Source organism: Rhinolophus hipposideros (assembly GCF_964194185.1).
Source record: "Rhinolophus hipposideros genome assembly, chromosome: 8".
Lineage (NCBI taxonomy): Eukaryota > Metazoa > Chordata > Mammalia > Chiroptera > Rhinolophidae > Rhinolophus > Rhinolophus hipposideros.
The window spans coordinates 58,990,953-59,018,439 of record NC_138054.1 but is presented as its reverse complement, the minus strand read 5'-3'; the positions used below and the strand labels follow the sequence as shown (position 1 = coordinate 59,018,439).

At 35.4% G+C, this 27,487-nt stretch overlaps 1 protein-coding gene across 7 annotated transcripts in view; it reads left to right on the top strand.

The window, feature by feature from the left end:
- OSBPL9 (oxysterol binding protein like 9) overlaps window positions 1–27,487 on the top strand; it is a 131,952-nt gene that overhangs the window by 2,478 nt on the left and 101,987 nt on the right. For all 7 annotated transcript variants that reach the window (XM_081057529.1, XM_081057540.1, XM_081057530.1 and 4 more), the window contains exon 2: window positions 15,286–15,336. Coding sequence is in view for 4 of the 7 variants with exons in the window: in XM_081057530.1 (XP_080913656.1) it covers window positions 15,286–15,336 (51 nt within the window). In the remaining 3 variants the exon portion in view is untranslated. The remainder of the gene's footprint in view (window positions 1–15,285; window positions 15,337–27,487) is intronic.

The window sequence follows — 27,487 nt, the reverse complement described above, 5'->3', positions numbered from 1 at the left end:
GGGTCTTATATTAATTTTTGCTCCAAAAGATGCATTAGAGCCGATAGTTGGGCTAGGTCTTATTTTCGGGGAAACCTGGTAACTTGGAGCTGCATCATCCAGGAAGAGTATCTGAATTAGTTGCACAGCGTTTTAAACAGAGCAGTAAATAGCAAGTCACTCTATTTCTTGTTTCAAAAATCACTTGGGCTCTGGTCTGGCTCTGTGGTTGTAGGTTTGTTCTAGGGAAGCCATGAAAACCCTTTACTAAACTAGGTTGGCCTTGCTTTAGAGTTGGCCTGTGCTGAAAATTGATATTGGGATAATGTCAGGGGTGGGTTAGAATCACTGAAATTACTGTGAATATAGATTCACCCAAAACTTACTTCAGCGGGGATCTTCTCCTTTGGGCCTCGGCCCAGACTCAAATCCAAACCCATCCCCTGAGAATGGATGATATTTTTACTGCACATGTTTTTTTTGTTTTCATAATCTGCGTATCTTCAGCTTTTGAAAAAGAGCTTAATGTTATATATTATTACTCTGCTCAGTACAGGAAGAGAGAAACTGATTACCTCCTTTAGGAAAGTAGATTTAGGCAGTCTTTACAGTTCTAGCTCAGTTTCTTAATTATTAGAAACAATATAATGTAATTCATTCAGCAAGCATTTATTTGGGCCCGACTTTGTAATAGGCATTGTACTATATGCTGGAGGTGCAAGGAGAGAGAGAGTCCCTTCTGTCAAGGAACTCACAATCTAGCAGAGCAGACACCTAAAACATAAATTCAAAACAGTATGATAAATTCTACAATAGAAATAAGAATGGGCTACTGTGGGAACATTGCCTGAAAAAGGCCAGAGAGGCATTTGAGCCTAGGCTTAAAGGCTAAGGGTAGAAGAGAAGAAGGGCATTCCAGGCAATGGGAAATGTGCACAAATTGGGAAGCTTGAGAACATAGGGGTATTACAAAGATGCTGAGAATTCTGAGCACCTCTAGTGTAAAAGCAAGTTTGGGAGATAATGGGAGATTGAGTCCAGAATATATCTGAAGCCATAGGTCAGGCCTGGAGATAAAGATCTGTTAGATTATAGCACAGAATTTGTTGGTTGAAGTTTTATTAGATGAGATGCCCGAGGAGGGCTACGGAGAAAAATTTGGGAACACTATGTGAAGAGCCAACCATTTATGTGAATTATGTTCACAAAGGAAGATGAAAAAGAAGGAAAAGTCAGAGAGGTATAGATAATGTGAGGAGTTGGAAAGTGGACTGGTGGGTCATGCCTTTTGTAAATTTATGAAATGTTTATTGAGTACCTACTGTGTGCCAGACACTATGCTAGGAAGAGGCGTTAAAATGGTAAATAAGATGGAAATTGTCCATGCTCACATGATACCTAGAGTCTCCTGGGGGTTGCAGAAAGTGCGAGGTGATAGGGGCAGCATAGGATGTTTGGGGGTACATAGATGGGTCACTTGACTTAGTCTGGGAGGGTCAGGAAAAGTTTACTAGAAGAGGTAGGTTTGCTGTGACCTTATTGATGAGTAGGGGTTAGCCATGTGAGCAGAGAAGGAAGTTTGACCTGCTTGAGATAGCGGTAGTAAATGTTTTCGGAGGAGAGCTTGGGCTGTGAGATACCAGCTGTGAGATGAACCTGAGAGGTAAGCAGGGGCCAGGTAATGAAAGGCTTTCTTGGTAAAACATGCTAAGGAATTTGAACTTTACCCCCAGGACAGTCGTTTAACACTTTTTATTATAGAAAATACATTTATTATAGAAAACTTCAAACATACATAAAATACGATAGTAAAATGGATTCCTGTCATCCAACTTGTACAATTATCAACCTGTGGCCAATCTTGTTTTATTAATACTCCCATCAACTCCTTCCTTTCCCAGTGGATTATTTTAAAGCAGATCCCAGGCACCATATCATTTCATTTGTGAATATTTTAGTGTGTATCACTAAATGTTAAGATCTCTCTCTTTAAAAAAATGTTATCACAATACCATTATTACAATTAAGTGATAATAATAATAATCATCAAATATCCAGTTTTCATTTCTTTGACTGTCTCAAACATCTCTCCCTCGCCAGTTGGTTTGAATCAGGATTCCAAACAAGCCCCACACATAAAATTTAGTCTCTTTAATCTGTACTTCCCTCCTCCTCTTTTTCTTTGCCATTTATTTGTTGAAGATACCAGGTCATTTGTTCTGTAGAATTTTCCACATTCTGGATTTTGCTGATAACATCCTTTTGGTGTGTTTAAACATGTTTTTTTGTCCTCTGTATTTCCTATATACTAATAAAGCTAGAATCTTAATCAAATTCAGTTTTTTTTTCCTTTGGGGCAACAATACTTCATAGGTGGATACATCAAGTGGCACATGATGTCGGGTTGTCTCTGTGATTTTAAAATTTATTAATAGGTGCAAGTGAAATTTCTATTTAAATACTCTTATTACAGAGAAATAATCAGGAGATCATATTTATAGGACTTAGCGATTGATTGGATGTGAGTGAAAGGGGAGGAAGAGTGATGAAATCCAGGTGTTTGGTTTTAGCTGGATGAATGCTGATAGGGAAAATAGGAAGAAGAGGTTAGGGGAGAAGGTGGTTGCTTTGGGTCATTGATGGAAAGATGTCATATAGTTTGGAATTTAGGAAAAAATCTGGGTTACAGATAAATACTGGTTTTACACATAGGGAGAGTTGAGTATGAGAATAATAGCTTTGGATAGGATGCTAAAAACACCATTGGATTAGTTATCTATTGCTTTGTAACAAATTACCTCAAAAGTAGCAACTTAAAACAACAAACATTTATTATCTCATAGTTTCAGTGGCTCAGAACTTTGAGAGTGACAGCTCCGTGGTTCTGCCTCAGGGTCTCATGAAGTTGCAGTCAAGACATTGGCGAGGGTTGCAGTCACCTGAGAGGCTTGACTTTGACGAGCTGGAGGATCTACTTCCAAGATGGCTCACTCACACAGCTGGTGGCAGAAAGTGTTAGTTCCTCACCAACTAGCCTCTCCTTTTGGCTGCATGAGTGTCATCATGACAGGCATTGGCTTCACCCAGAGGCAGTGATCCAAGTCAGAGCAAGCAGGAAGCCCCAGTGCCTTTTGTGACCTACTGTGTTTCCCCCAAAATAGGACCTGGCCGGACCATCAGCTCCAATGCGTCTTTCGGAGCAAAAATTAATACATGACCTGGTATTATACTACATTATATTTATTATATTATATTATTAAGACCCGGGTCTTATATTAATTTTTGCTCCAAAAGATTCATTAGAACTGATGGTCCAGCTGGATCTTATTTTCGGGGAAACATGGTAATTCTTGGATTTTTGGTTTTTGAAGAGCTTAAGTATATTTCTCTTGCAAAGATATAAAAGAGGTAGTCTCAGATTCTCCTAGAAATATATCAGCACTACTCCATCAAACAATTAAAAGTTTATACTTTTATACTTTTCTAAATAAACTTTAGGAATTTATATTTTTCTAAATAAACTCTATAGGAATATAAAAATTGTGATTTTTATTAAGCTTACATGGTACATATTAATTGTCCAAATCTAATAAAGTAGCTTTAGAATTGTAGAAGGGACAAAAGAATAATTGTATCTTATCTAACTGCTCTGAAAAGAAAACAAAGAAATCTCCTAAAATGATAAGTAGTAATCTGTCAGTGGGAAGAAGTATGTGGAAATTTTGTATCTTTTGTTTTCCTTGAATAGTCAACCTTGATTTTCCCATATTCTAATACTGTTGAGCTTTGCTCATGTAAATCTTTTTGGCATTTAATCATTTTATTGTTTAATGTTATAACTAGCTGTATCTCTAGTACATTCTTCATTTGTACAGCAAGCTTGTAAGCCCTTTGATGGTCATACAGAGCATCATAATCTTCAAGCCCTACAATGTGGCACGTTGTTCTTGTAATGAACAGTATGTCCAAGGTCCTTCAAACAAAGGTTAAAGAGGAGATGCAGAGGGCTGTTTTGGAATTGTTCCTTACACCGCCTTATACATTTTGCAGAATATACTGATAGCCAAATGTACATTTCCATGACTTATGTGAAACCTAGTTGAGCTTGTATTAACAACAGTGGCTTTTGTTTAATCATCCAGAGCCTGTCAAACTCTGTGAGATCTTTTACTTTGTGTGTTATATTAGTCAAGCAGTCAGTTCTTGCTTCTGTTGTAAGCAGTTATGTTGATGGTAATAATCTGTGAAAGGACAGAAAGAATTGTTCTTAAATATGCTACTCCTATATGTGGCAATTGTCATAGGATTTGATTTTCAAATAGTTACATAATACCAGTAGAAGCTAGACAATACAATACACAAGTGATTTAGATTAAGGATTGAATGCCTTTTATTGCTTATAGAGAAAAACAAATGGCCAGCCCAATTGGTTTCCTACTTATTATTTACTTTATTGTAAAAGATTATCTTCGTAGACTAGTTTGAACTTTCTTAAAAATTAAAAAGGGAATTTACTTTTTTTGCAAAAAAAAAAAGTTTACATGGTACATATAATCATACAAATGGAATCATATTCAAGGAAAGAGAGATAATCATAATTAATATATTCCCATTCATGTGACAGTGTTGAGATTATTGTGAAAGTTGATTTTCTGTTTCCTGGATGTTTTTTCACATTAAGCCTTCAAGCTAAGATTGTCCACTTATTTCATTTCTTGTGTTTAATTTTAGATTACTGTGATGGCATGGATGGGTAAATAAAATATTGGGTGACTATTTGCTTTATCACTCTGGCAGCTCTCTCTGCAATCTTTCAACTATCCATCACTCATAGAAGATGCCATGCTTCCTAGAGACAATTGAGTACAGTTGGTAGGAACACTCTCAACTTCTCATACCCCTGTCTATTAGTATACCCACTTTCCTGCCTCTCCTTGCCTGTACTCTTCCCCATCATAGTGGAAGAGGTAATTCTTGCATGTTTTGGATTCCATCTGCTCACAATTTTTTCAAATACCTCAGTCTGTAGGTTTTTCTCCTCTATCTGCTTTCTCCCCTTCCTCTCGTGTAATCTTCAATGTCTTCCTATTTATGTATGGACTTTTGTTGTTTTTTTTATTTTAAGAATATTGTAATATAACTAAACATCTTAGTTGTAACAATTTTAGTAAACTTTTCGGTTGCCTGTTGCTTTTTAAAATAACAGTTTTATTGAGATGTAAGTCACATACCGTCCATTTGAAGTACACAGTTCAATGGTTTTTAGTATATTCACAGAACTGTGCAACCGTCTCCATAATCAATTTCAGAAAATTTTCATCTCCTACCCCCCAAAAGAAACCTTTTCCATTAACAATCACTCCTCAATATTTCACCCTCAGCCCTAGGCAACCGCTAGTGTACTTTTGGTCTCTATAGGTTTGTCTGTTTTGGACATTTCATATAATTAGAATCATATTATAAACGTGTTTTTAAACAACTCTAATATGGCTTCTTTCATTTAGCATAATGTTTTCAAGGTTTCATCCATATTGTAACACATATCAGTACTTTTTATTGCTGAATAGACTATTGTTAGCATAGTTCACATTTTCTTTATCCATTCATCAGGACTTTTGAGTTTCCACTTTTTGGCTGTTAGGACTAATGCTGCTGTGAACATTTGTGTACATAAGTTTTGGTGTGGACATATGCTTTCATTTCTCTTAGATATAGATCTAGGAGTGGAATTGCTGAGTCATATGGTAACTCTGTTTAACCTTTTGAGAAACTGCCAGACTGTTTTCCAAAGCAGCTAGTTGTTTTACATTCCCACTGGAAGTATAAGGATTCCAGTTTCTCTACATCCTTGCCAACATTTGTTATCTGTTCTTTTGATTATAGCCATCCCAGGTGTGAATAGAGTCTTATTTTGGTTTTGATTTGTGTTTCTCTGATGGCTGTTGAAGCTGAGCATCTTTTCGTGGGCTTATTGGCCATTTGTGTGTCTTCTTTGGAGAAATGCCTGTTTAGAGCCTTTGCCCATTTTAAAATTGTGTTGTCTTTTTTTAATTGTTGTAAGAATTATTTATATTTTCTAGATACAAGTTCCTTATTAGATACGTAATTTGCAAATATTTTCTCCCCTTCTGTGGGTTATGTTTTTACCTGTTGGTGTCCTTTGAAGCACAGAATTTTTTAGTTTGATTATGTCTAACTTATCTTTTTCTTCTATTGCTTGCTTGTGCTTTTGGTGACAGATCTGAGAAACATTGCTTAATCCAAAGTCACAAAGTTTTATACCTGTTTTCTTCTAAGAGTTTTATAGTCTTAGCTCTTAACATTTAGGTCTTTGATTCGTTTTGAGTTAGTTTTTATATATGGTGTGAGTTAAGGGTAATGTTCTTTTTTTTGTTTTATATTCTTTATTATTTTTATTATGCTTTTGCATGTGAATATTCTGTTATTCTAGCACCATATATTGAAAAGACTGTTCTTTGTTCATTGAATTGTCTTGGCATCCTTGCTGAAAATCAGTTGACCATAAATATGAGGGTTTATTTCTGGACTCTTAATTCTATTCTATTGACCTTTATGCCTATTCCAATGCCAGTGTCACACTGTTTCAATTATCGTAGTAAATTTGTATCATTGTAGTAAATTTTGAAATCGGGAAGTGAGTCCTTCAGCTTTGTTTTTTTTCAAGATTATTTTGGCTGTTCTGGGTCCCTTGAATTTCCGTATGAATTTTAGGATCTACTAACTTTTTCTTTAACAAATTAACATGGCATATCTCTCTCAGTTGAAAAATTATTTCTCCTTAGAAATATCATCCTAACCTCTTCTTCAAGATAGGTAAACCTAGTGAAAGAGTTTTCTACACTGTTTCTATTCATCTATCTTGTGTTTACAGCAGTCCTATTTTTGCCTTCAGATTTCACTGAAAATCCCAGCAAAAGTCTGCAATGATAGTTTTTTGCTAAACCCAGTGTATGCTTTTTCACTCTTAATTTTAATAGCTCTGTCTCTACAGAATTTGATGTGGATTACTCTTTCTTTTAAAGCGTTTAAAACTATAGTTTTTATTGTTCTTGAAGAGATGACAACATACTCTTACTTTTAAAAACATTGAAACAATACCGAGAAGTATATACAAATAAAAGGCAGACAAGTCCCACCTGAAATCCACTGTTTGTGTTTTGGATAATAGCTTTCCTAACAATTTTTTATGCTTAAATACACATGTTTGTATATTTTATATAGATGAGATCATTTTATATATATTGTACAGCCTAATAACGTTTTAGTAAAAATTTTCTATATAATTTGTTGTACCATTGTGTATTGCATTTCTTCAAGTAGCAAAATGAACAAAAAATATCGTTTTTCGTTATCTTTACTTAATGCGATCTCAGTAACCTGGGAGATTAAGATTTCTATGCTGTTTGTGATGCTGGAAGAGAAGGTACAGTAATCTGTATTATCTCCCATAGTTCTGTGCAACTGGGCAGTACTCAGTTGACTTATTTGAGGCAGTTTACAAAGACCAACCCACAGGCAAAAGACTTCATTTCATAATGAGGGGGAGAATGTTTCTCATTTCACAAGCTCTTCTAGAACTTGCGTTATGAACATTATTTCAGGATGTTTTTGGAGACTGTAATCTGCTACTAGCCTCTACTATATATTAATCTTTGTTCTAGGTATTTTCTAATATTGTCAAATATATCACCTATTAGGCCTCATAACCTCTCCTAATATTCCTTGTTACCATTGTAGCATATAAACCATCATCATGTCTCATCTGATCTGTTGCAAAAACCTCATAATTGTTCTCTTTGTTTCAATTTTTTGCTCTCTCAAATGCATTTTCTTTCAACATCCCAGGTGATCTTTAAAATAAAGGAAAGACCAAGTTACTCCTCTAATTAAAATTCTCTAGTGACTTTAGGAAAAAATCCAAACTCTTTACTAGGACTTATACGTGTTTTGTGACCTGCCTTCATTTACCATTCTGTAGTACTCCCTCTAGTTTTTTTTTTTTTCTGTTTCCGCGAGCACCTCAGACTTGTTCCTGCCTCAAAGAGTTTGCATAGGTATATATTTTCAGGCTTCATCGGCTGGTATTACCCTAGGTCTGTAGCATGGCTGATTCCTTCTTGTTATACAATTCAGATGTCACTGCTCAGAGAAGCCTTTCCATAGCAAGCTATCTAAAGTAGACCTCACTGTTAGTCACTATCGCAATGATTTTGTATTTTTTCATGGCATTTATTGTTATCTACTGAAATTATTTTGTTTTTGTTGTTTATTGTCTGTTTCCTTCTTCTGGAATGTATGCTCCATGAGAACAGAGACTTAATGACCAGACATCTACACCCCCTCACAAAGTGAAAACCTCCCCCAATTCTACCACCCCTCAGACGTCGTACATAGCTATTATAATACCATTGACTATATTCCCCATGCTGTACTTTGAATCCTCTGACTATATATATATATATATATATATATATATATATATATATATATGTATATATATATACATGTATGTATGTATGTATATGTACATACATATATGTATTTTAATTATTCTTGGCATTCAGTATTATTTTATATTAGTTTCAGGTGTACAGTGCAGTGGTTGGCATCCATATAATCTATGAAGTGATCTCCCGGATAAGTTCAGTACCCATCTGATACCTTACATAATCTTTACAACATTATTGATTATATTCCCCATATTGTATTTCACATCCCCATGACTATTTTGTGACTACCAATTGTACTTCCTCATCTCCTCACCTTTCTCGCCCATCTCCCAACCCCCTCCCATCTTGCAATTATCGGTTTGTTCTCTGTATCTATGAATCTTAAGAAATCACAGTTTCTATGTGCGTGATCAAGTCTTCTAATTCCAAGTAAAATGTTCTTTCTGTTGGAGGATACTAAATTACATTAGCAATGATATTTTAAAATGATGATAAACCCAAGTGATAACTAGTCTGCTGATAGGTGATAATTTACATCATATGAGAATGAAATAAACTTTCTGCGTAGGCTCCTCTAAAATGCAAACTGAATTGATTAATCATTAAAAAGTGCAGAATCTTCTTCTACCTAAGGTGTAAGACAGGGACTTAGATAAACCCTATTGAAATGCCAAGGATAAACAAGATTCCAATTCACTGCAAACCTACTAGATGGGAAAAAAGGGAAGGGGAGCAGATACTAAGTCTTAGAATTTGTCGAGTGATGCGTTTTTTTTATTTCACAAGACTTGAGCACAGAAAAGTAGTGGCAAATTCTCGAGGATGATTCTACTTTGAAATTTTCACCCAGAAGAGGAGTTAAGTGTAAATTTCTGATGGGTGACGTCCTGCATGACTAGCCCACTGTTTGCATGTTGCCTTCATTTTTTTTTTTGAAACTCATAAAATTTGAAGTAAAATTCAACCTGATAAAAAATGAGTGTTTTTAAATTGCTTTTTTAATAAGTATTTTTTTCTGATTATAAAAGTAAAATGTGATTATTAATTTCTCAAGTTCTTGAAAGTTTCTTAAGCCCTTTGGCATAGCTCTTGTGTTCTTGACTTATTTATTCTCTCATCATTCTGCTTTTCTTTAAGCACCCACATCTAAGAGAAATTCTTTAAGAAAGTCATTTCCTAGGCAGTGTTTGAATTTATAACAACTTTTCCCCATTTTTTTAAAGTAGTTTTTTTTATTTTTAAATTACAGTTAACATACAATATTATATTAGTTTCAGGTGTACAACATAATGACTAGACATTCATAACCCCTCTCTCTTGATATTTACATATTGTATTTCAAGTGCCTTTCCTGGCTAACCTGGGAAACGTTTTTAACAATTGTTTTGCAAAAATTTGTTCTGAGTTCCAACTTCCAAATTTGAACAAGAAGCTTTTGGAGCATAGCTGCATTCTAAATTGGGGCCTGTACAGTAAGTCTTAGAATTAGGACTGAGAATCCAAAATTCCATGGTTCTGGCTATTGTTCTTGCTAACTAGATTATTTGGTGTGTTATACAAATTTTCCCATCTGTAAATTTTTGTAGTGCTTTTCTTGCTGTTCATCTTTTTATGATGTTATTATTTTGGGCCCTGAGTTAGTCTTTTCCTAATAAGGAAAAACATCCTTAGGCAATAGAAAAGTGAAATTGAATAATAGTGAATTATAACTATACAGTTTGGTGGGAGAAGTACTAACACAGCACAAACCATCTGCAGTTTCAAACGCCCCCATCATTTTCATCAGTCTTTTCTTGGGAAGTAACATTAGTCATTATTTAGTAGTTTGGGCAGTATTCAAGAAACAAAACAAAAATAGATAATCTCCATTGAGGTTCAGTCTATACAAACATGCTACAATTAATTTGCAGAACTTAGACTACTATTTAATATTTAATATTTAGCTTTAAAGAGGATGCTTGCAAAATTTAGAAAGGAAACTTGTGAAAACCCCAGGTCATCACAGCTTTGCTAGTGGTTCTCTCCACTTTTTGTTGAAATTCTGACTTGAAAATAAAATTGTCCTTTTGAAAAAAATAGTGAAAGACCTGCGACTTTGTGATAGATCTCTAGATCAAAATGCAAATCCATAATCCTTTACCCGTAATTTAGAAATCCCTCAATAATTCAGAAATCCCTCAATCTGAATTCCAAAAGTTATTTTCCTAAATTGATTATATTATATTCTTGAACTGTGTGATTAGTCTTTTTTTATTAAGTTTATTGGGATGAATTATTTAGTCTTTATCATACTTAGCATAAATATTTGTTGTATTACAGAAATATTAGTGTGCTTAATTTGAAAGTAATTAAATGCTCGATACTCCAGACCTCACAACAGGCATAAGACCGTATATGTACTTCATGTATATTACTTTTCTAAAATTGTGAATTTCAAAACACATCTGACCCAAAGGTCTCAGATAGTCATGTGGACCTGTATGTGTGATCTAGTGACCTAAGGGTTTACATGCTAGAGATAGTTCAGAAGGCAGGGGTACCGCTCTAGGCACTGCTGCAAGGCTTCAACAAGGTGACGTTTGCACTGCTGAATTCAGAATGATCGCTGATCTGACACTCAGCCTTTCTGGTTCAGAAAAACTTTGAGGGAAGACTTAAATTAACCAGACTTATATGAGTACGGTGTTTCTCCGAAAATAAAACCGGGTCTTATATTAAATTTTGCTTCAAAAGACGCTGTAGGGCTTATGTTCAGGGGATGCCATCCTGAAAAATCATGCTAGAGCTTCTTTTCCAGTTAGGTCATATTTTCGGGTCTTAAACACGGTAACTGAGGTAGAAATGCCTCGTGTTTGGGCTTAGACCTGGATTGAAATCTTCTCTCTTCCACTTGACTCTCTGTGAGTCCTTGGGCAAGTTATTTAAACCTTCTGAGCCTTTGTTTTGTCAATTATAAGATGGGCATAATAAAAGAACCTATATACTAAGATGTGAGAACTAAATAAAATTGTATTTAAAGTACTAGCAGTGTCTGGTATTTTAGTGCTCCATAAACGTTAGCAAAAAGCTGAAGTTTATGACAGACAGTATTTGACATATTCACTAAATTCACTAATATTCACTAAAAGTACATTGTGGCCACTGTTACATAAACGAGTATCCCAATTTATTAATTCATAACAAGAAATAAAACCATTATTGAGACTGTGTGCTTAGGCTATCTGATTAGTGCATTACTGTATATACTCTGAATGCAAGTCATACGGGATGCCAAATTTATGAGCAGAAGGAGACCAAAGGGAGTTGTTTGTTACAGATATGTAATGGCATCAGATGCTGATATCAAGATGCAGTATCTCCGTATTAGAGACATCTATTATGAGAACTGAACAGGTCTGATCTTTCTGTCAAGAAAACATCTATTCTGGCTGTCTGGTTTGAGTTCTGGCCTTCTTACTCTAGTTCTATTACTATTAATATTTTCTGATACTTAGTGTAATTAGTCATAATTAGTATAATGACCTCCATGCTGTTCTGGCTCTTAAAGATGATCTTGAATATATCTCTATTCCAATAATATGTCTGTTTTCTTTAAAGTAAGGCAGCCATCTACCAAGGATCTTGGGGAGACCCCTAATGTCACCTGTGTACATTCAGTACACTTTTCTAAGGCACTATCTATAACATAAGTAGACACTAAATGTGCTGCTCAAATGAGGTTCTTTGTAATGGGGGTGGGTGGGAGATGAGGGAGTGATCTGTGATAACGTGAGGGATGAATGATGGGGAAAATTCCTCTATTACTGTGGGTCTGTGACTCCTCCAAGTTTTTGGTGGTGTAACATTCCAGCATAATGATGACATTTGGGGCTATTGAGTGAATGCAGGGCATTAAGTAGTGAAGGCTCTCAATACATTAAATACTACTATGGTTTAAGGAGGCTGTGCGCTCTCAGATAGAAAAAAGACTACAGGAATGGGTGTTATTGCTGTCATTTCCCATTTTGTAATCGTTGCAAAGCAGTGTATCTGTGGAATTCTGGCAAGTACTATTTATTTACCTTTATTGAGATATAATTGCATCCGGTAAAAAACCCCCCACAGAATTCAAGGGTACAGTTAGATAAGTTTTGACATTTGTTTACACTTTTGTTACCAGTGTCCCAATCAAAATAGAGAGCATTGCTGTCATTCTGCAAAATTCCCTCCTGTCCCTTTCCTGTCCATCCCATGCCCTAGAGCCAACCTCTTGTGATTTCTATATAGGTTAGTTTTGCCTAGCAGGTTGTCCACCTGCGTTCTAGGAGTATATGGTCCAACATGCAACACTAGCTAGGAGTGCAACCTCATATGTATGCTGTTGGCAGTGAACTAACCTGTGACTCGGTACTGAAGCAGTGTTTACATTTATATTAAAATGAGGGAGACCATTTTAACATAAATTGTCCACATTCATTGTCCACATATCTCCTACCATCAATTTTCTAGATGTTTATTCTTTGCAAAACTGTAGCAGGGGTGTTGGGTTAGGAAGAGCACAAAGATGAATCAGAAACCTTGCTTTCCAAGAGTGGTGATGAAGCATACACATACATTATTTTCATACAGGATAGAAGAAGTACCTTAAGAAAAGTAAGGTGGGATGCTGTATGTTAAAAAATTCAAGAGACCTTACTTGTAGCTGTGAGAGATTCAGCGCAAGTCAGATGAGACTCTTGCTTGGTCTTGAATAGAGATTTAGTTTATTTTAAACAAAGTAAAATTAATATTCAATTAAAAATCTGTGTTTTTATGTAACAGGTTTAAGGAGGCATTCTTTGCTTTATAAAGGGTTGTAGAATTATTTTAAATGGCAAGCTAATCTTCCTTAGTGAGTGCAGAACTTTTCCAAATGCATTTGCTTTGTGAAGCAGAGTAAATCTATAGTTGTACTTCCAATTAAACAGTTTTTCAGTGATGGCACCATATACCAGCACCAAACTAGATTTTTGTGAGTTAATTCATTGAATTAAGGTACTTTCTTGAGTATTCAGTATGTGCTCGGAATATACTGAACTAATCTTTAAATGCTTATAGAGTCTTGTTGGAGATACAATTAAGTTATAATTAAGATACAATGAAATGGTTACCTTGAGGCTAAGTTTTATTTGATTTAGTGCTTATAGGAAGTTCTGACAGTTAAGTTCAGTGAACTTGTTGCAACGATATTGCTAACCTTTTTTGAAATCAGAGGGATTATTAATTATGAATTTGTACTAACTGGACAAACAGTTAACCAAGTTTACTATTTGGAAGTGCTGAAAAGGCTGTGTGAAAAAGTTAGATCTTAACTTTTCACCAACAATTCATGCCTCTTGCATCATGACAATGCACCAGCTCACATGGCACTGTCTGTGAGGGAGTTTTTAGCCAGTAAACAAATAACTGTATTGGAACACACTCCCTACTCACCTGATCTGACCCCCAATGACTTCTTTCTTTACCTGAAGATAAAGGAAATATTGAAAGGAAGACATTTTAATGACATTCAGGACATCAAGGATAATATGATGAAAGCTCTGATGGCTATTCCAGAAAAAGAGTTCCAAAATTGCTTTGAAGGGTGGACTAGGTGCTGGCGTCGGTGCATAGCTTCCCAAGGAGAGTACTTCGAAGTTGACTATAGTGATATTCAGCAATGAGATATGTAGCACTTTTTCTAGGATGAGTTTGTGAACTTAATTGTCAGACCTTCACATGTATTGTGAAATGATTATTAGCACAGTGAGGTCAGTTAACATATATATTACCTCACATTGTTACCTTATCTCTCTCGCTCTCTCTCTTTTTTTTTTTTTTTTTGTGGTGAGAACTTTAAAGTAATCTTCTCTCAGCATCTTTTCAAGTATACACTACGGTATTGTTAATTATAGTCACCACGCTGTATGTTAAATCCCTAGCACTTAGTTATTTTATAGCTGGAAGCTTGCCTGTGGCTCAGGGCAGTGGATGTAGGGCATCTGTGGTTTAAAGTGGGACAATTTTCTTTAAAACATAACTCCATGATACTGGCTCATTGTACTTCTTTCTTACATAGAGGAGAACAGGCAAATACATTGTTGAGGTATTTTGAAAACTTTGATTATTTAAGGTTTCATTTTATTACACATGACTAATTTAATTTTAGGAATATTTACTGACTGTTAACATAGGGTTATTGTGCAGAACATAGCCTTTGCTTGGCTCAGTCTAGTAGCAGAGACATAAAAGATAAGCAATGTTTCATTAGTATTTCTTGAGCTCCTAATGTGTTTCAGACACTGTTCTGAAGCATGTAAGTCAGATACAGTTCCTACCCCCTAAGGAATGTGCAGTCTTATGGATGAGTCATACAAGTTAACTAGTCATAGAACAGGGTGGTGCGGGCCGTGACAGGAACACTCAAGAGACAGTGGGAGCCCAGGGATGGAAATTCAGATCAGGCAGAGGTGACAGCTAGCAAAGCAGAAAATCAGGGGTAAGGATATTCTAAGCTGAGGAACATCGGATGAGTAACCTCAAAGGCAAAAGATGGGACCACTTTGGGGAACTGCAAAGAGTCAAAGCTAAAGCAGTGTTTCTCAGCATGTGGTCCTCTGTTTGCCTGAGTCAGAATCATCTAGGAGTAATTCTTAAACCCCCAGGTAATTCTTAACTTCCCATGTGTGAATTTGAGAATCCGTAAGTGATTTGGGGCAGGGGGTGGAGGGAGAAAGGAGAGATATTACTGTAAATTTTGTATCTTTATCCCTAGATGATTCTAAAACAATCAGTCTGTTAATCTTTTATTCATTGAATGTTTTTGTTTTTCTTTTAGTCTAAGGACAAAATGATGAGAGGATCTCGCCGAGGATGTGTTAGACTCAGAGTGAGTATTGACTCATTTTTATGAAAACCAATTTTGACAGAAATTTAAAAAATTATTTTGATGGAATCATGGGACTCTAAATTTAGTTTAGCTTTCTTACTTAATTTGTTGGGACAGGCAACTAAGGCTCAGAGAGAAAAAATGATTTTTCTAGGGTAACTGCTAGTCAGTGCCAGAACCAAAACTGGAACTCAGTTCACTGGCCCATGATTTCATGTGGTATCCATCTATGACTTAATACAGCTCTTGATTTTTTTGTTTATCCTGTTTTACAGCCAGGAACAGGGCCTGGAAAATAGTTGTAGTGTTCGTAGTAGAGCAAACAGTAGAAAAAAAAATGAAAAATTGCCACTTTTAGCTTCTTTGTTCTTCCTGTTCAACACTATTTAATAATGGTCTGTTTGCAGTGATGTCCAGTAGAAATATAGTATGGGCCACATATATAGTTCAATATTTTTGCAGTAGCCACATTTAAAAAGTAAAAAGAAACAGGTGAAGTTAGTTTTAATAATATATTTTATTTAATCCAGAATATTATTATTTCAGCATATAATCAATAAAAATTATGAGATATTTTACATTCTTTTCTAAGTACTAAGTCTTTGAAATCCAATGTGTCTTTTACACTTATGGCACATCTGAGTTCAGATTAGCTGCACTTCTGGTGCCCAGAAGCCACGTGTAGCTTGTGGCTGCCTTATTGGACGTGCAGGCCTATAGCTTCGTGCTGCTTTTAATTGCTTGTTCAGTTTCCACCATTGTCCAGGTGGCTAAAGGCAAGATGGAATGCAGGGTTGGGGATACAGGTTCTAGTACTCCACTGTGTCCAAAGAAGGGCCTATCTCTATTGTAACTAGGTAAATCAACTTCTAGGAGCCTTTTCTTCTTCAGACTCCTGTTGTTTTCTTTCTGCTATCTTTTTTCTGTACCCTTACTTTTGCAGATGTGACTATCTTTGGCAAACATATTATTGCCTTTATTACGATGGCAGTAGCTAATTGGTAGGAATGGGAAATAACTCTGAGAAAGAAACCAAATTCTAATGGACAAATTTTGGCAACTGAATTAGGAATAAGTATGGTAAAGTTGTAGGATGGGAATCAGATAGGCCTATTTTGAGCAGATGGTGTATTTGTGATAGCATAAAGATTTAAAAAATCGTTAGATTTTTTTACTGTTTTTTTTTTCTCTTTCCTTTGGTCTCCTTTTGTCTTCTTGGTTTAATTGCTTTTCTAAGCACTTGCTGCTGACCCCAGTCACCACTCAGTCTGATATTAACTGCCTTCTTGGCTTGAAATAGGCTCAATAGTGACACTGGCAGAGCTGTATTGAGACAGCTCTTCAGTTGAATTAAATCTGGATTTGGGCCACTGTCTCATTGTTACATTTAATGCACTATTTTTTTCTTTTAAATATAGCTTAATTAATTATTAACCCTTGTGTCTACCACCCAGGTTTAGAAATAGAATTTTGCCTGCTATCCCAGAAGCCTCTCTATGTGCCTCATTTAAATTATGGCCCCCTCCCTGTCTCCTAAAGTAACCTGTTCTATTCTAGTAATCACGTCTTGGATTTGCATTCCTAAATTCTGTATTTTTATCTTGCTCATTTGAAAAGCTTGACATCTTTTGTTTGTAGTTTATCTATTGAAGAATCCAGGCCCTTTGACCTGTAGGAGTTTTCCGTAGTGTAGATTTCACTGATTGCTTACTGGTGCAGTTCGGAATGTTCCCGTCTCTGCTTTTCCTGCAAATTGACAGTTGGAGCCAGAGTCTGGATCAGACTCAGTCTTGATCCCTTTGGCAAGACTATAGGTGGCTGTGTGTTCTTTTATCAGGAAGCACATAATGTCTGGTTTTTGCTCTTTATTGATATTAACAGCTATTGATGCTCAGCATCTGTATTAATGAACTTACTTGGGGGTTGCAAAATTATGCTATTTTGTTTCAATTTTTATCAGATAATTATATAAGGAGACACTTCATCTATTATTTGGTTGCCCAGTGATACAGTACAAATAGCATAAATGCTTGATTATTTCCTCTTACCCAATTTTCAAGATAATGAATTGACTTATAAAACAATATTCATTTACACACACACACACACACACACACACACACACAAAAGAATTGAAAGTAGAGATGTGTTTATAGAAGCATTACTTCAACGCAATTCCTATCAAACTACCAACGACGTTTTTCACAGAAATAGAACATATAATCCTAAAATTTATATGGGACCATAAAAGACCCCGGATAGCCTCAGCAATCTTGAAAAATAAGAACAAAGTGGGAGGTATAACGATACCTGATTTCAAATTATACTACAAGGCTACAGTAATCAAAACAGCATGGTACTGGCATAAAAATAGACACATAGATCAATGGAACAGAATAGAGAGTCCAGACGTAAATCCATGCCTATATGCCCATCTAATCTATGACAATGGAAGCAAGAATGTACGATGGGGTAAAGACAGTCTGTTCAATAAGGGAAACCTGGACAGACACATGCAAGAAAATGAAGCTGGACCACTTCCTTACACCATATACAAAAACAAATTCAAAATGGCTTAAAGACTTAAATGTAAGATCTGAAACCATAAAATATCTAGAAGAAAATATAGGAAGAAACTTCATGGACATTACCCGGAGTAAGATTTTCACTGACATATCCCCTCGCGCGAGGGAAGTAAGAGAAAAAATAAACATGTGGGATTACATCAAACTAAAAAGTTTTTTCACAGCAAAGGAAACCATCAATAAAACAAAAAGGGATCCTACTGTATGGGAAAAGATATTTGCCAATGATATATCTGATAAGGGATTAATATCACAAATCTATAAAAAACTTACTCAACTGAACTCCAAAAAAACAAACAACCCAATTAAAAAATGGGCAGAGGACTTGAGGAGACATTTTTCTAAAAAGGACATACAGAAGGCAAGAAGACATATGAAGAAATGCTCAACCTCACTAACCATCAGAGAAATGCAAATAAAAACCACAATGAGATACCACCTCACTCCAGTCAAAATGGCTATCATCAATAAATCAACAAACAACAAATGCTGGCGTGGATGTGGAGAAAAGGGAACGCTAGTGCACTGTTGGTGGGATTGCAGATTAGTGCAGCCACTATGGAAAACAGTATGGAGGTATCTCAGGAATCTGAAAATGGAACTACCCTATGATCCAGTAATTCCACTCCTAGGCATCTACCCGGAGAAATCCAAAACTCCAATTCAAAAATCTGTATGCACTCCTATGTTTATTGCAGCACTTTACACAATAGCCAAGATATGGAAACAACCGAAATGCCCATCGGTAGATGACTGGATTAAGAAGCTGTGGTACATTTATACAATGGAGTATTACGCAGCCATAAAGAAGAAAGAAATCTTATCATTTGCAGCAACATGGATGGATCTAGAGAACATTATGTTAAGTGAAATAAGTCAGAAAGAGAAAGACAAGTACCATATGATCTCACTTATATATGGAATCTAAAGAAAAGACTATGTGAATAAACTAATCAGAAACAGTTTTGGGGACACAAAGGAAAAACCGAGAGTTGTTAGATGGATGTGGGGGGGGGGGGTTGGGGATAAGGGGAAAGGTGAAGGGATTTAGAAACAGCTGGTAACCACAAGATGGCCTCAGGGTTTTTTTGAAAATTAATTTGGGGAAGGAATTCAATAATGTTGTAAAGATTTTGTTGGGTATCCGATGGACATGCGTCCTATTTGGGAGACCACCTCAGGGATACTGTGGATGCCTGATCATGGCATTGTACACCAGAAGCTAAACATTAATGAATGCCAACTATAATTTTATATATATAATGTGATGGTTCAGTGTGAGGTCGGAGGGATAGTGGATGGGGGGAGAGGGGTTCACAGTGTGAGGGATATAAATGATGAACGTCTAAGTATTACCTTGTCTTGTACACCTGAAACTAATAAATAAATTTAAAAAAAAAAAAAAAAAGAAATCTTCTTAACACACACACACACACACACAAATTGTCACCATGTAGAGGTAATGGATATGTTAACTAGCTTGATTGTACATGTATGTGTACATACCATAATGTATATGCATATCAAAACATCAAGTGTACATCTTCAATATATACAACTTTTACATGTCAATGATATCTCAATAAAACAGTTAAAAAATCAAAAAAAAAAAAAATAGAAGCATTACTTACAGTAGCCTAAAGGTGGAAGCACTTAGTGTCCATTTGATGGATGAATAAACAAAATGTGGTATATACATACGGAATATTATTTAGTCTTAAAAAGGACGAAAATTCTGACACATGGATGCATCTTAAGGACATTATGCTAAAAGAAATAAGCCTGTCACTAAAAGACAAATACTGTATGATTCTACTAATATGAGGTACCTAGAGTAGTCAAATTCCTGGAGATAAAAAGTAGAATGGTGGTTTCCAAGGGTTGGGGGGTGTTCTTCCTTAATGGGTACAAAGTTTCAGTTTGGGAAGATGGAAACGTTCTGGAGATGGATGGTTGTGATGGTTGCACACAATGTGAATGTACTTAATGCTACTAAACTGAACACTTAAATATGTTTAAATGGTACATTTTTTGTTATGTGTATTTTACCCCAATTAAAAAACCCTCATCCATTTATCACCTCACATTTCTGTAGATCAGGCATCTCAGAAGGGTTCTCTGCTTAAGGCCTCACAAGGCTGAAATTGAGCTATTGGCCAGGGTGGGCTCTCATCTGGGCTTTTATCTGAGGAAGAATCCAAGGGAGAATCTGCTTCCAAAATCTTTTAAAGGTTGTTGGCAGAATTCAGTTCCTTGTGGTAGGACTAAGGTGCTCATTTTCTTGCTTGCTGGCAGCTGAGATCTGCTCTCAATGTCTAGAGATTACACATACTTCTTGTCATGAGGCCCCTCCATCTTCAAGTCAGCATGGAACATCAAATCCTTCTAGAGTTTTGAATCGCGCTGACTTTCCATTCTGCTACCAGCTGCAGAAAACACTCTGCTTTTAAAAGGCCTCATGAGATTAGATTCGACTACACCCTTTTGCCATATAATCACTCCAGTGATCACTCATCCTGTAACAAAATCACTGCAATGAGATCTCTTCATACTCAGTTTCCACCCACACTCAAAAGGGAAGAGATTGTATAGGGGCAAGGGTCATTGGGGGTGGGTCAGAATTCCTACCACACAACATAACAGGAAAGAACCAGATACACCTATGTTTGAATCTTACTTTTGCCTTTTGCTTTGGTGACTGCAAGAGGGAAACTATCTGTAAGCTTACTGAGCTTGAGTTTTCTCTTCTTTGAAGTAAGTAGCATAATACTCCTGCCGAATTTTGTGAGTATTAGGCCCCTGGCACATAGATAGAAGCTATTAATTAATAGTGTGTGTGTGTGTGTGTGTGTGTGTGTGTGTGTGTGTGTGTGTGTGTGTGTTGAGAGGCTTTGAGATACACTTGACCCTTGTATAATGCAGGGGTTAGTGGCACTGACCCCTGTGCAGTCAAAAATCTGCATCTAACATTTGACTCTCCCCAAACGTAACTACTATTAGCCTACTGTTACCCAGAAGCCATACCAGTAACATACAGTTGGTTAACACATATTTTGTGTGTATATGTTTTATGTACTGTAGTCTTACAATATTCTAGAGAAAAGAAAATGTTAAAATCATAAGGAAGAGAAAATACATTCACAGTATTTAATGAAAAAAATCCATGCATAGGTGGACTCACGCAGTTCAAACCTTTGTTATTTAAGGGTCAACTGTGTTTTCAAAAAGCCGGACTGCCATTTGGCTTCCTATTTAAGAAACATCTGGACAGCTTGTTTAACAGTATAGGTTTCTAAGTCCCACTCTCTAGACATACTGTTTTAGAATAGGGTCTGGAACTTTTATTTTTAAACAGATTCTCCGGATTGTTTTGTGCATCCAAATTCGGGACCATTGGTGTAGAAGAAAGAATAAGAGACCTAGGGCTGAATCAGACTCAGCTCCACCCCTTACTGACTTGGTGCAAATTTCTTAACTCCTATGAAGATAACATATATAACTTGTAGGATGTTGGGAAAATTTCCTGAGAGACCACAGAATGAGGCTGACCACTGCAGCATTGCATTGAGTTTATTTAGGAAGCTTACATGGGAGGCACATCTTGGGCAGTGGCAAGACAACATGGATAGCCTCTACCTCTGCTCTGCATGGCACTAACTGCCCCAGATAAGGGGAAAACGCCTTACGTTTTTGCCAGGGAGAGGGCAACAGCCTGTTCCAGGAACCACCGTGCACCAGCACACCATGGGGCATGTGAGAGGGATCGCTCAGACAATCTGAGGGGATTTACAGGAAGCAATCTCTGTTCTGGCCCAGATCTAGCTGGATCTAGCTTGAGAATCCAGGAAATGGAACAGTCTCTCCTGTGCATAGTCCACATCCAATAAATAACTGCTGTGGATGATGATGGTGCTGATGAGGGTGATAGATCATGCAACTATTATCTAGATTCCAAATGAGCTTAGCGAGCTATCACTGACCTATGCCACTGGTCTCTTCCTGCCTCTCCATCCATCCTTATTCTGTGTTCCAATTACACTATACTTCTTTGTGTTCCCTCACTGTGTGTTTTCATTACTCATTGCTCTTCACATATTTTTTCTTATGTCAGGAATTTTCTGGGCTCTGATCTGGTGAGCTCATCTTTTAAGAGACTTTTCAAATGTGTTTTCTATGAAGCATTCCTGGTCCATAATCCCCCTCTTCTACCTTATCATAACATTTGTCACTTATAGTCATGAAAATACTTAATCCATGATTATATTTTAACTTTATTTTCCCCACTCCATAGTGAGTTCCCATCCACTGTTACTATGCTTGGTACATAGTAAGTAGGTACATAAAAATGCTTATTGCTGATTTTATGTATTTATAATAATAATGAATAAATATTGAAGAATTTGTTTTTACTAAAGTTTACATACGAAGGACCTGTGGAAGTTATTTTAAGCATAAAAAGAGCTAGTGGTATGTGATACGTTTTCTAAAAAACAAAGCAAAACACCCATGTGGTTTTAGGCTGCATAAAAAGAAACTAGGGCAAGGAACCAGTAATTATGGAGGAAGCTCTTATGATCAGGCACTGTGTTGATTTTTCACATGTAGTCCCATGATAACGCTATCAGGTACATGGTGTTATTTCATTTTACACATGAGGAGACTGAGAGTCAAGCTACTTTTAGTAACTTTCCAAGGTCACAGTAAATAGTGAATCTGGGATTGAACTTGGATCTGTCTCATTCTAAAACCCTGTTCAGTCCTTATTGTTACTAGGATCCTATTCTTCTTGACTAGAAGAGTTCATGTGGACACCCCCAACTTGTTTCAAGGTCGTGTAAAACCAGTGGAGGAAAGCAGAAGAGTGAAAAACCATTTCCTTCCCATCCACTTTCTTTGATGGTGGCAAAGTGTGTGCCACTAGGTGGTGCCCTTGCCTTAATGTAAAAGTAAAATGTTGATTGAGTCCTGTTGTCTAATTCCCCCTCCTCCCCAACATACTAGCTAAAAGCAAAATATTGACATTTCCAGGTCAAATCTGAAAAATAGAGAAGCAGTAATATTAAAGAGGCAGTGCTGGGTAGAGACAAGAATAGGCCATATATGAAATACAGTTCAAATCTGAATTTTGCCATTTATTAGCTTTATGACTTCAGACAACTCATCTATTCAGATCTGAGTCCTTATTTTCTTAATCTCTGTGGAATAGGCATCATATCATTTACTCATAGAATTATGAATATCAAATTAATTGATATTTTTAAAAGTATCTAAACACAGTGTCTGGGACTTGGGTTCTTAATGAATAGTAGTTACTGTTATAATTAATAATTACCATAGATAAAATGAATCTCAGCTTCTGAAGAATTCTACAGGGCCTTAGGAATCACCCAAATAAGGTGAATTATATTCAACAAAGTTTCGATCTAAATTTATTGTGACGTTTCAAAAACTATTAATCCATATGTGACTTAAAGTAACACTTTTTACCCAGTCCAGTGAAACTGACTGAGTTCTCCCTCCGTTTAGCAATTGTGTTGGCCATCAAAGTTGACTGATTCCCCGAAGGATATGTGATCTGTTCTCTTTTCTCTTTTCCTTTAGTCTGTCACAAGAGAGGCATTAATAGTTTTAGCACTGACTTCTTACCATATTTTGCACTGTATAATGTGCATTTTCTTGCCCAAATTTGTGAGGGAAAAATAAGGATGTGCATTATACATGGGTAGTACTAATTCTGTATTTATATGTGTTTTTAATTCTTTTGTTTATGGTTGAGTTAAAAGTATAATTCTAGAAATCAATAACGATATCTGTATGCAAAATAATACCCTGGAATACGATAATTGGTTTTATTGAATTTACAACGAACTTGCAACGACAAAGTTCTTGGCCTTCTATGATGCATAAATATTGTAAATTTGTTACCAGTACATAAAATTTCTTGTACCTAGTATCTGTTCTTGTGTTTTGTAATTATTTGTTACATAAAATTTCTTGTGTCATAATATGTGAAAAAAAATAAATGCTAAAATTTCTTTATTATACAAAAAACAAGTATCTAAATGTAAACAAATAAAAATTTGAATTAAAAAATTAAAATGAAAGATTTTTTTCCTTGAAAGTTTGGGCCAAAAACGTGGGTGCTCATTATACATTGCAAAATATGGTACTTGATTCTGCATTATTTTTTCATGTTAGCATCTTTGGCATTGGGATGTGTCTTACAATCATTGACATCTTAGAGTGGATACAATAAAGATTTTTAGGTTAATGTATAACCTTAAGACTGTCCTTTACTCTCTTCCCTTTAGGTCTGCTTTTGTCAATTGTTTTGTTATTTCATTATGAAAAATTACTCTATTGACTTCTTTCTTTTTTTGTTAATTCAGTTGGTCATTTTTGCAAGTCTCATCTGTATGAATTTGATGCTAAAAATGTCTTATGGGCAAGATGTAAACATTTATGTAGTCTCTGATTGGTACATAGATGTAATTAGTATCTTTCCTGAATGTTTATATGGTTTTATAATTACAAATTAAGAATTAAAAAAGAAAGTGATGAAACAAGATTCCAGGAAATTGTTAACCAAAGAAAGGTAGGAAACAGTATTAATATCAGACATAATAGACTTTAAGAAAAAAATTAAAATTGTTATGGTAAAAGAGAATACTAAAACTCCAATATTGCATAGGTAACATTCTTCGACAACGGTGGAATAAATTAGAAATTCCTTAACAAAACAGTAGCCACTCACTGCCTCACATGCATACTTCGAATTATTTCATTGGTGAAAGTAGAAATCATATGTAAATTATGAAATATTTAAATCTGAATGATAATGAAGGAACCACATATTAAAACTGCATCTAAGGCAGTCTGTGGTTTATCATCTTAAATGATTATATTATAAAAGAGATTGAAAATTAATGAGCTAAGCGTTAAATTTTTTAAGAAATAGAAAAAAAAGTAATGATAAAGTAGAAAGAAGAAATTAATAAAGGAAAATTTTAAGCCAGAGTCGTTTATTAATTTAGATGTCAAAACCCTGAATAAAATACAGCAAACCATACCCAGTAATGTACAAACAAAAAGTATTATGACCAAATAAAGTTTATTCTGGGAATAATAGGATGTTAATTTTAAAATTAATTAAGTTATCACATTAACAGATTAAAAGAGGAAAACTACATGGCCATCTGAATTAATATAGAAGAAGCAGTGAATAAAATGAAATATGCATTCAAAATTAAGCAAACTAGGAATAGAAGAGAACATTCTTAACCTGGTAAGGGGTAAATTTGCTAACGTGCTACATTGGGCTTAATAGTGAAATAGAAGTATTCTCTTTAAAATCAGCAGTGAGATAGCAGTGCCTGCTTTTGCTCCTTTAAATATTGTGCTCTGGAAGTTCTAGTGAATGCTGTAAGATTAGAAAAAATACAAAAGATATATGGCTTATTTAGAGGGAAAAACAAAATTAGTATCTGCACATGATATTTCTGCAACTGTACTGGAGGTCCTGGTAAACATTTAATACAGAGAATAAGAAACAAAAGAATTCAGAGAAAAAGGATTGGAAGGGAAGAATAAACATTGTTGGTATTACAGATGATATTGTCTACATAAAACAGTCCACAAGAATCTATAGAAAAAAGTTTTTGGATATGAAATCAATACTCAGAAAACATACGTGTAGTGTTGCTCTATGCAACCTACAAACAATCAGAAAAAGTTATTACAAAGAATTATATTTATAGTAGTAACAAGAACTCTTAAATTACCTAGGAATATATTTTACAAGATAAATGTGTTTCTTCGATGGAGAAAAATTATAAAACCTCATTGAAAGACTAAAGGAAGATCTGAATATAGTAAAAGCTATATCCTGTTCCTGCTTGTGAGACTCAATAACGTATATGTTTATTTTCCCTAAATTAATCTATAAACACTTGTGATTCCAGTCAAAATCGCAATTAGGCTTATCAAAGAACTTCACAAGGTGATTCTAAAAGTTATTTAAAATGCTAAATGGGCAAGAAATTGTTGAAGAATAAGGAGTTTGGGAACTTGCCATTCCAGATAGTAAGAGTTTTTATGAAACTGTGGTAATTAAAATGATATGGCACAGAAGAGAAAGCTCAGAAATAGAGCCGCACATCTATGAGAATTTAGTATATAACACATTACAAATCAGATTCTTTCACTCAGTAAATGAAGCTGGATCAATTGGCTGCCCAAATGTAAAAAATAAAATTACTCCCTATCCCATGTTATACACAAAAATAAATATCAGAGGTATTAAATGTATAAAATGAAAATTTATACTTATAAGAACATATGGAAGAATGTCTTTGTGATACTAGGACAAAGAAGGATACCTTAAAGCATAAATCATGATAGAAAAGATGGTAGACTTGACAACATTAAAATTTTAAAACCTTTGAACAACAACAACAAAAAGACACCACACTCAAAGAGAAAGACAATCCTTGGCTGGGAGAGAAAATATTTACAATATATACAATTGACAAAGGATTAACGGCCAGAATATGTTAAAAAAAACTCCTACAAATTCAAATATATGGTGATGGAAGGAGAACTGACTCTGGGTGGTGAACACACAATGGGATTTATAGATGACGTAATACAGAATTGTACACCTGAAATCTATGTAAATTTACTAACAATTGTCACCCCAATAAATTTAATAATAAAAAAACTCCTACAAATCAATGAAAAAGACAAAAACCCAAAAGAATGCATATAAATCAATAAAAAAACAAATTGTTCACCACTCTATCACTTAGAACAATGCCTAGATAATTCAGTAAATACTTGTCGAACCAGAGAATGATGCTTAAGCAGGTCCTCCATGCAGTAGCGTCTTTGGTAAGTGGGATGGGCCAGGAGCTTTCCAGCTTCCTTCTACTTTGTGAACTCCTCTCTCCTCTCTAGATTATGAGCTCTCCAGGGCAGAGATATATCTTACTCCTGTTTATATCCCCTGGCCGTCCTTTTAGGAGCTGTGTCAGCAATCTGTGTTCCAGAGGAGTCCTCCTTCCTTTTTATCGTCTTTGGAGTCAGTTTACCAGCCCACTTTCCTTGCAAAGGGAGATTGGCCCTAAAATAGCCCTGCTTAGTGTTTTTTTTTTTTTTTTTGAAACCATGCGAGCAAAACTGCTTTTTGTCTTTGGCACCAGAACTATTATTCATGCCTATAGTATGTTTCTGTGTCTACTAGAAAGAAGAAGAGAGAAAGTCAGGAAATTCATCTAGTTGCACAAGACTCCAGCTCCAGTTACTTTCTGTCTGAGAACCTGGATAGTGTGACCCTGGAGTAGCAGGCACCTTGGCAAGTGAGCCCAGGTACTGACAGAATCTGAAACCTTCAGAAGAAAAATGTCATTGAAAGATACAAATATATATATATATATATATATATTTGTGTGTTATTTGTGTGTGTATATATAGATATATATATGTATGTATATGTATATATATATGTATATGTATATCTATATATCAAAGTTTGACAGTTAACATACAAAGAACTTTGCTTAATGATA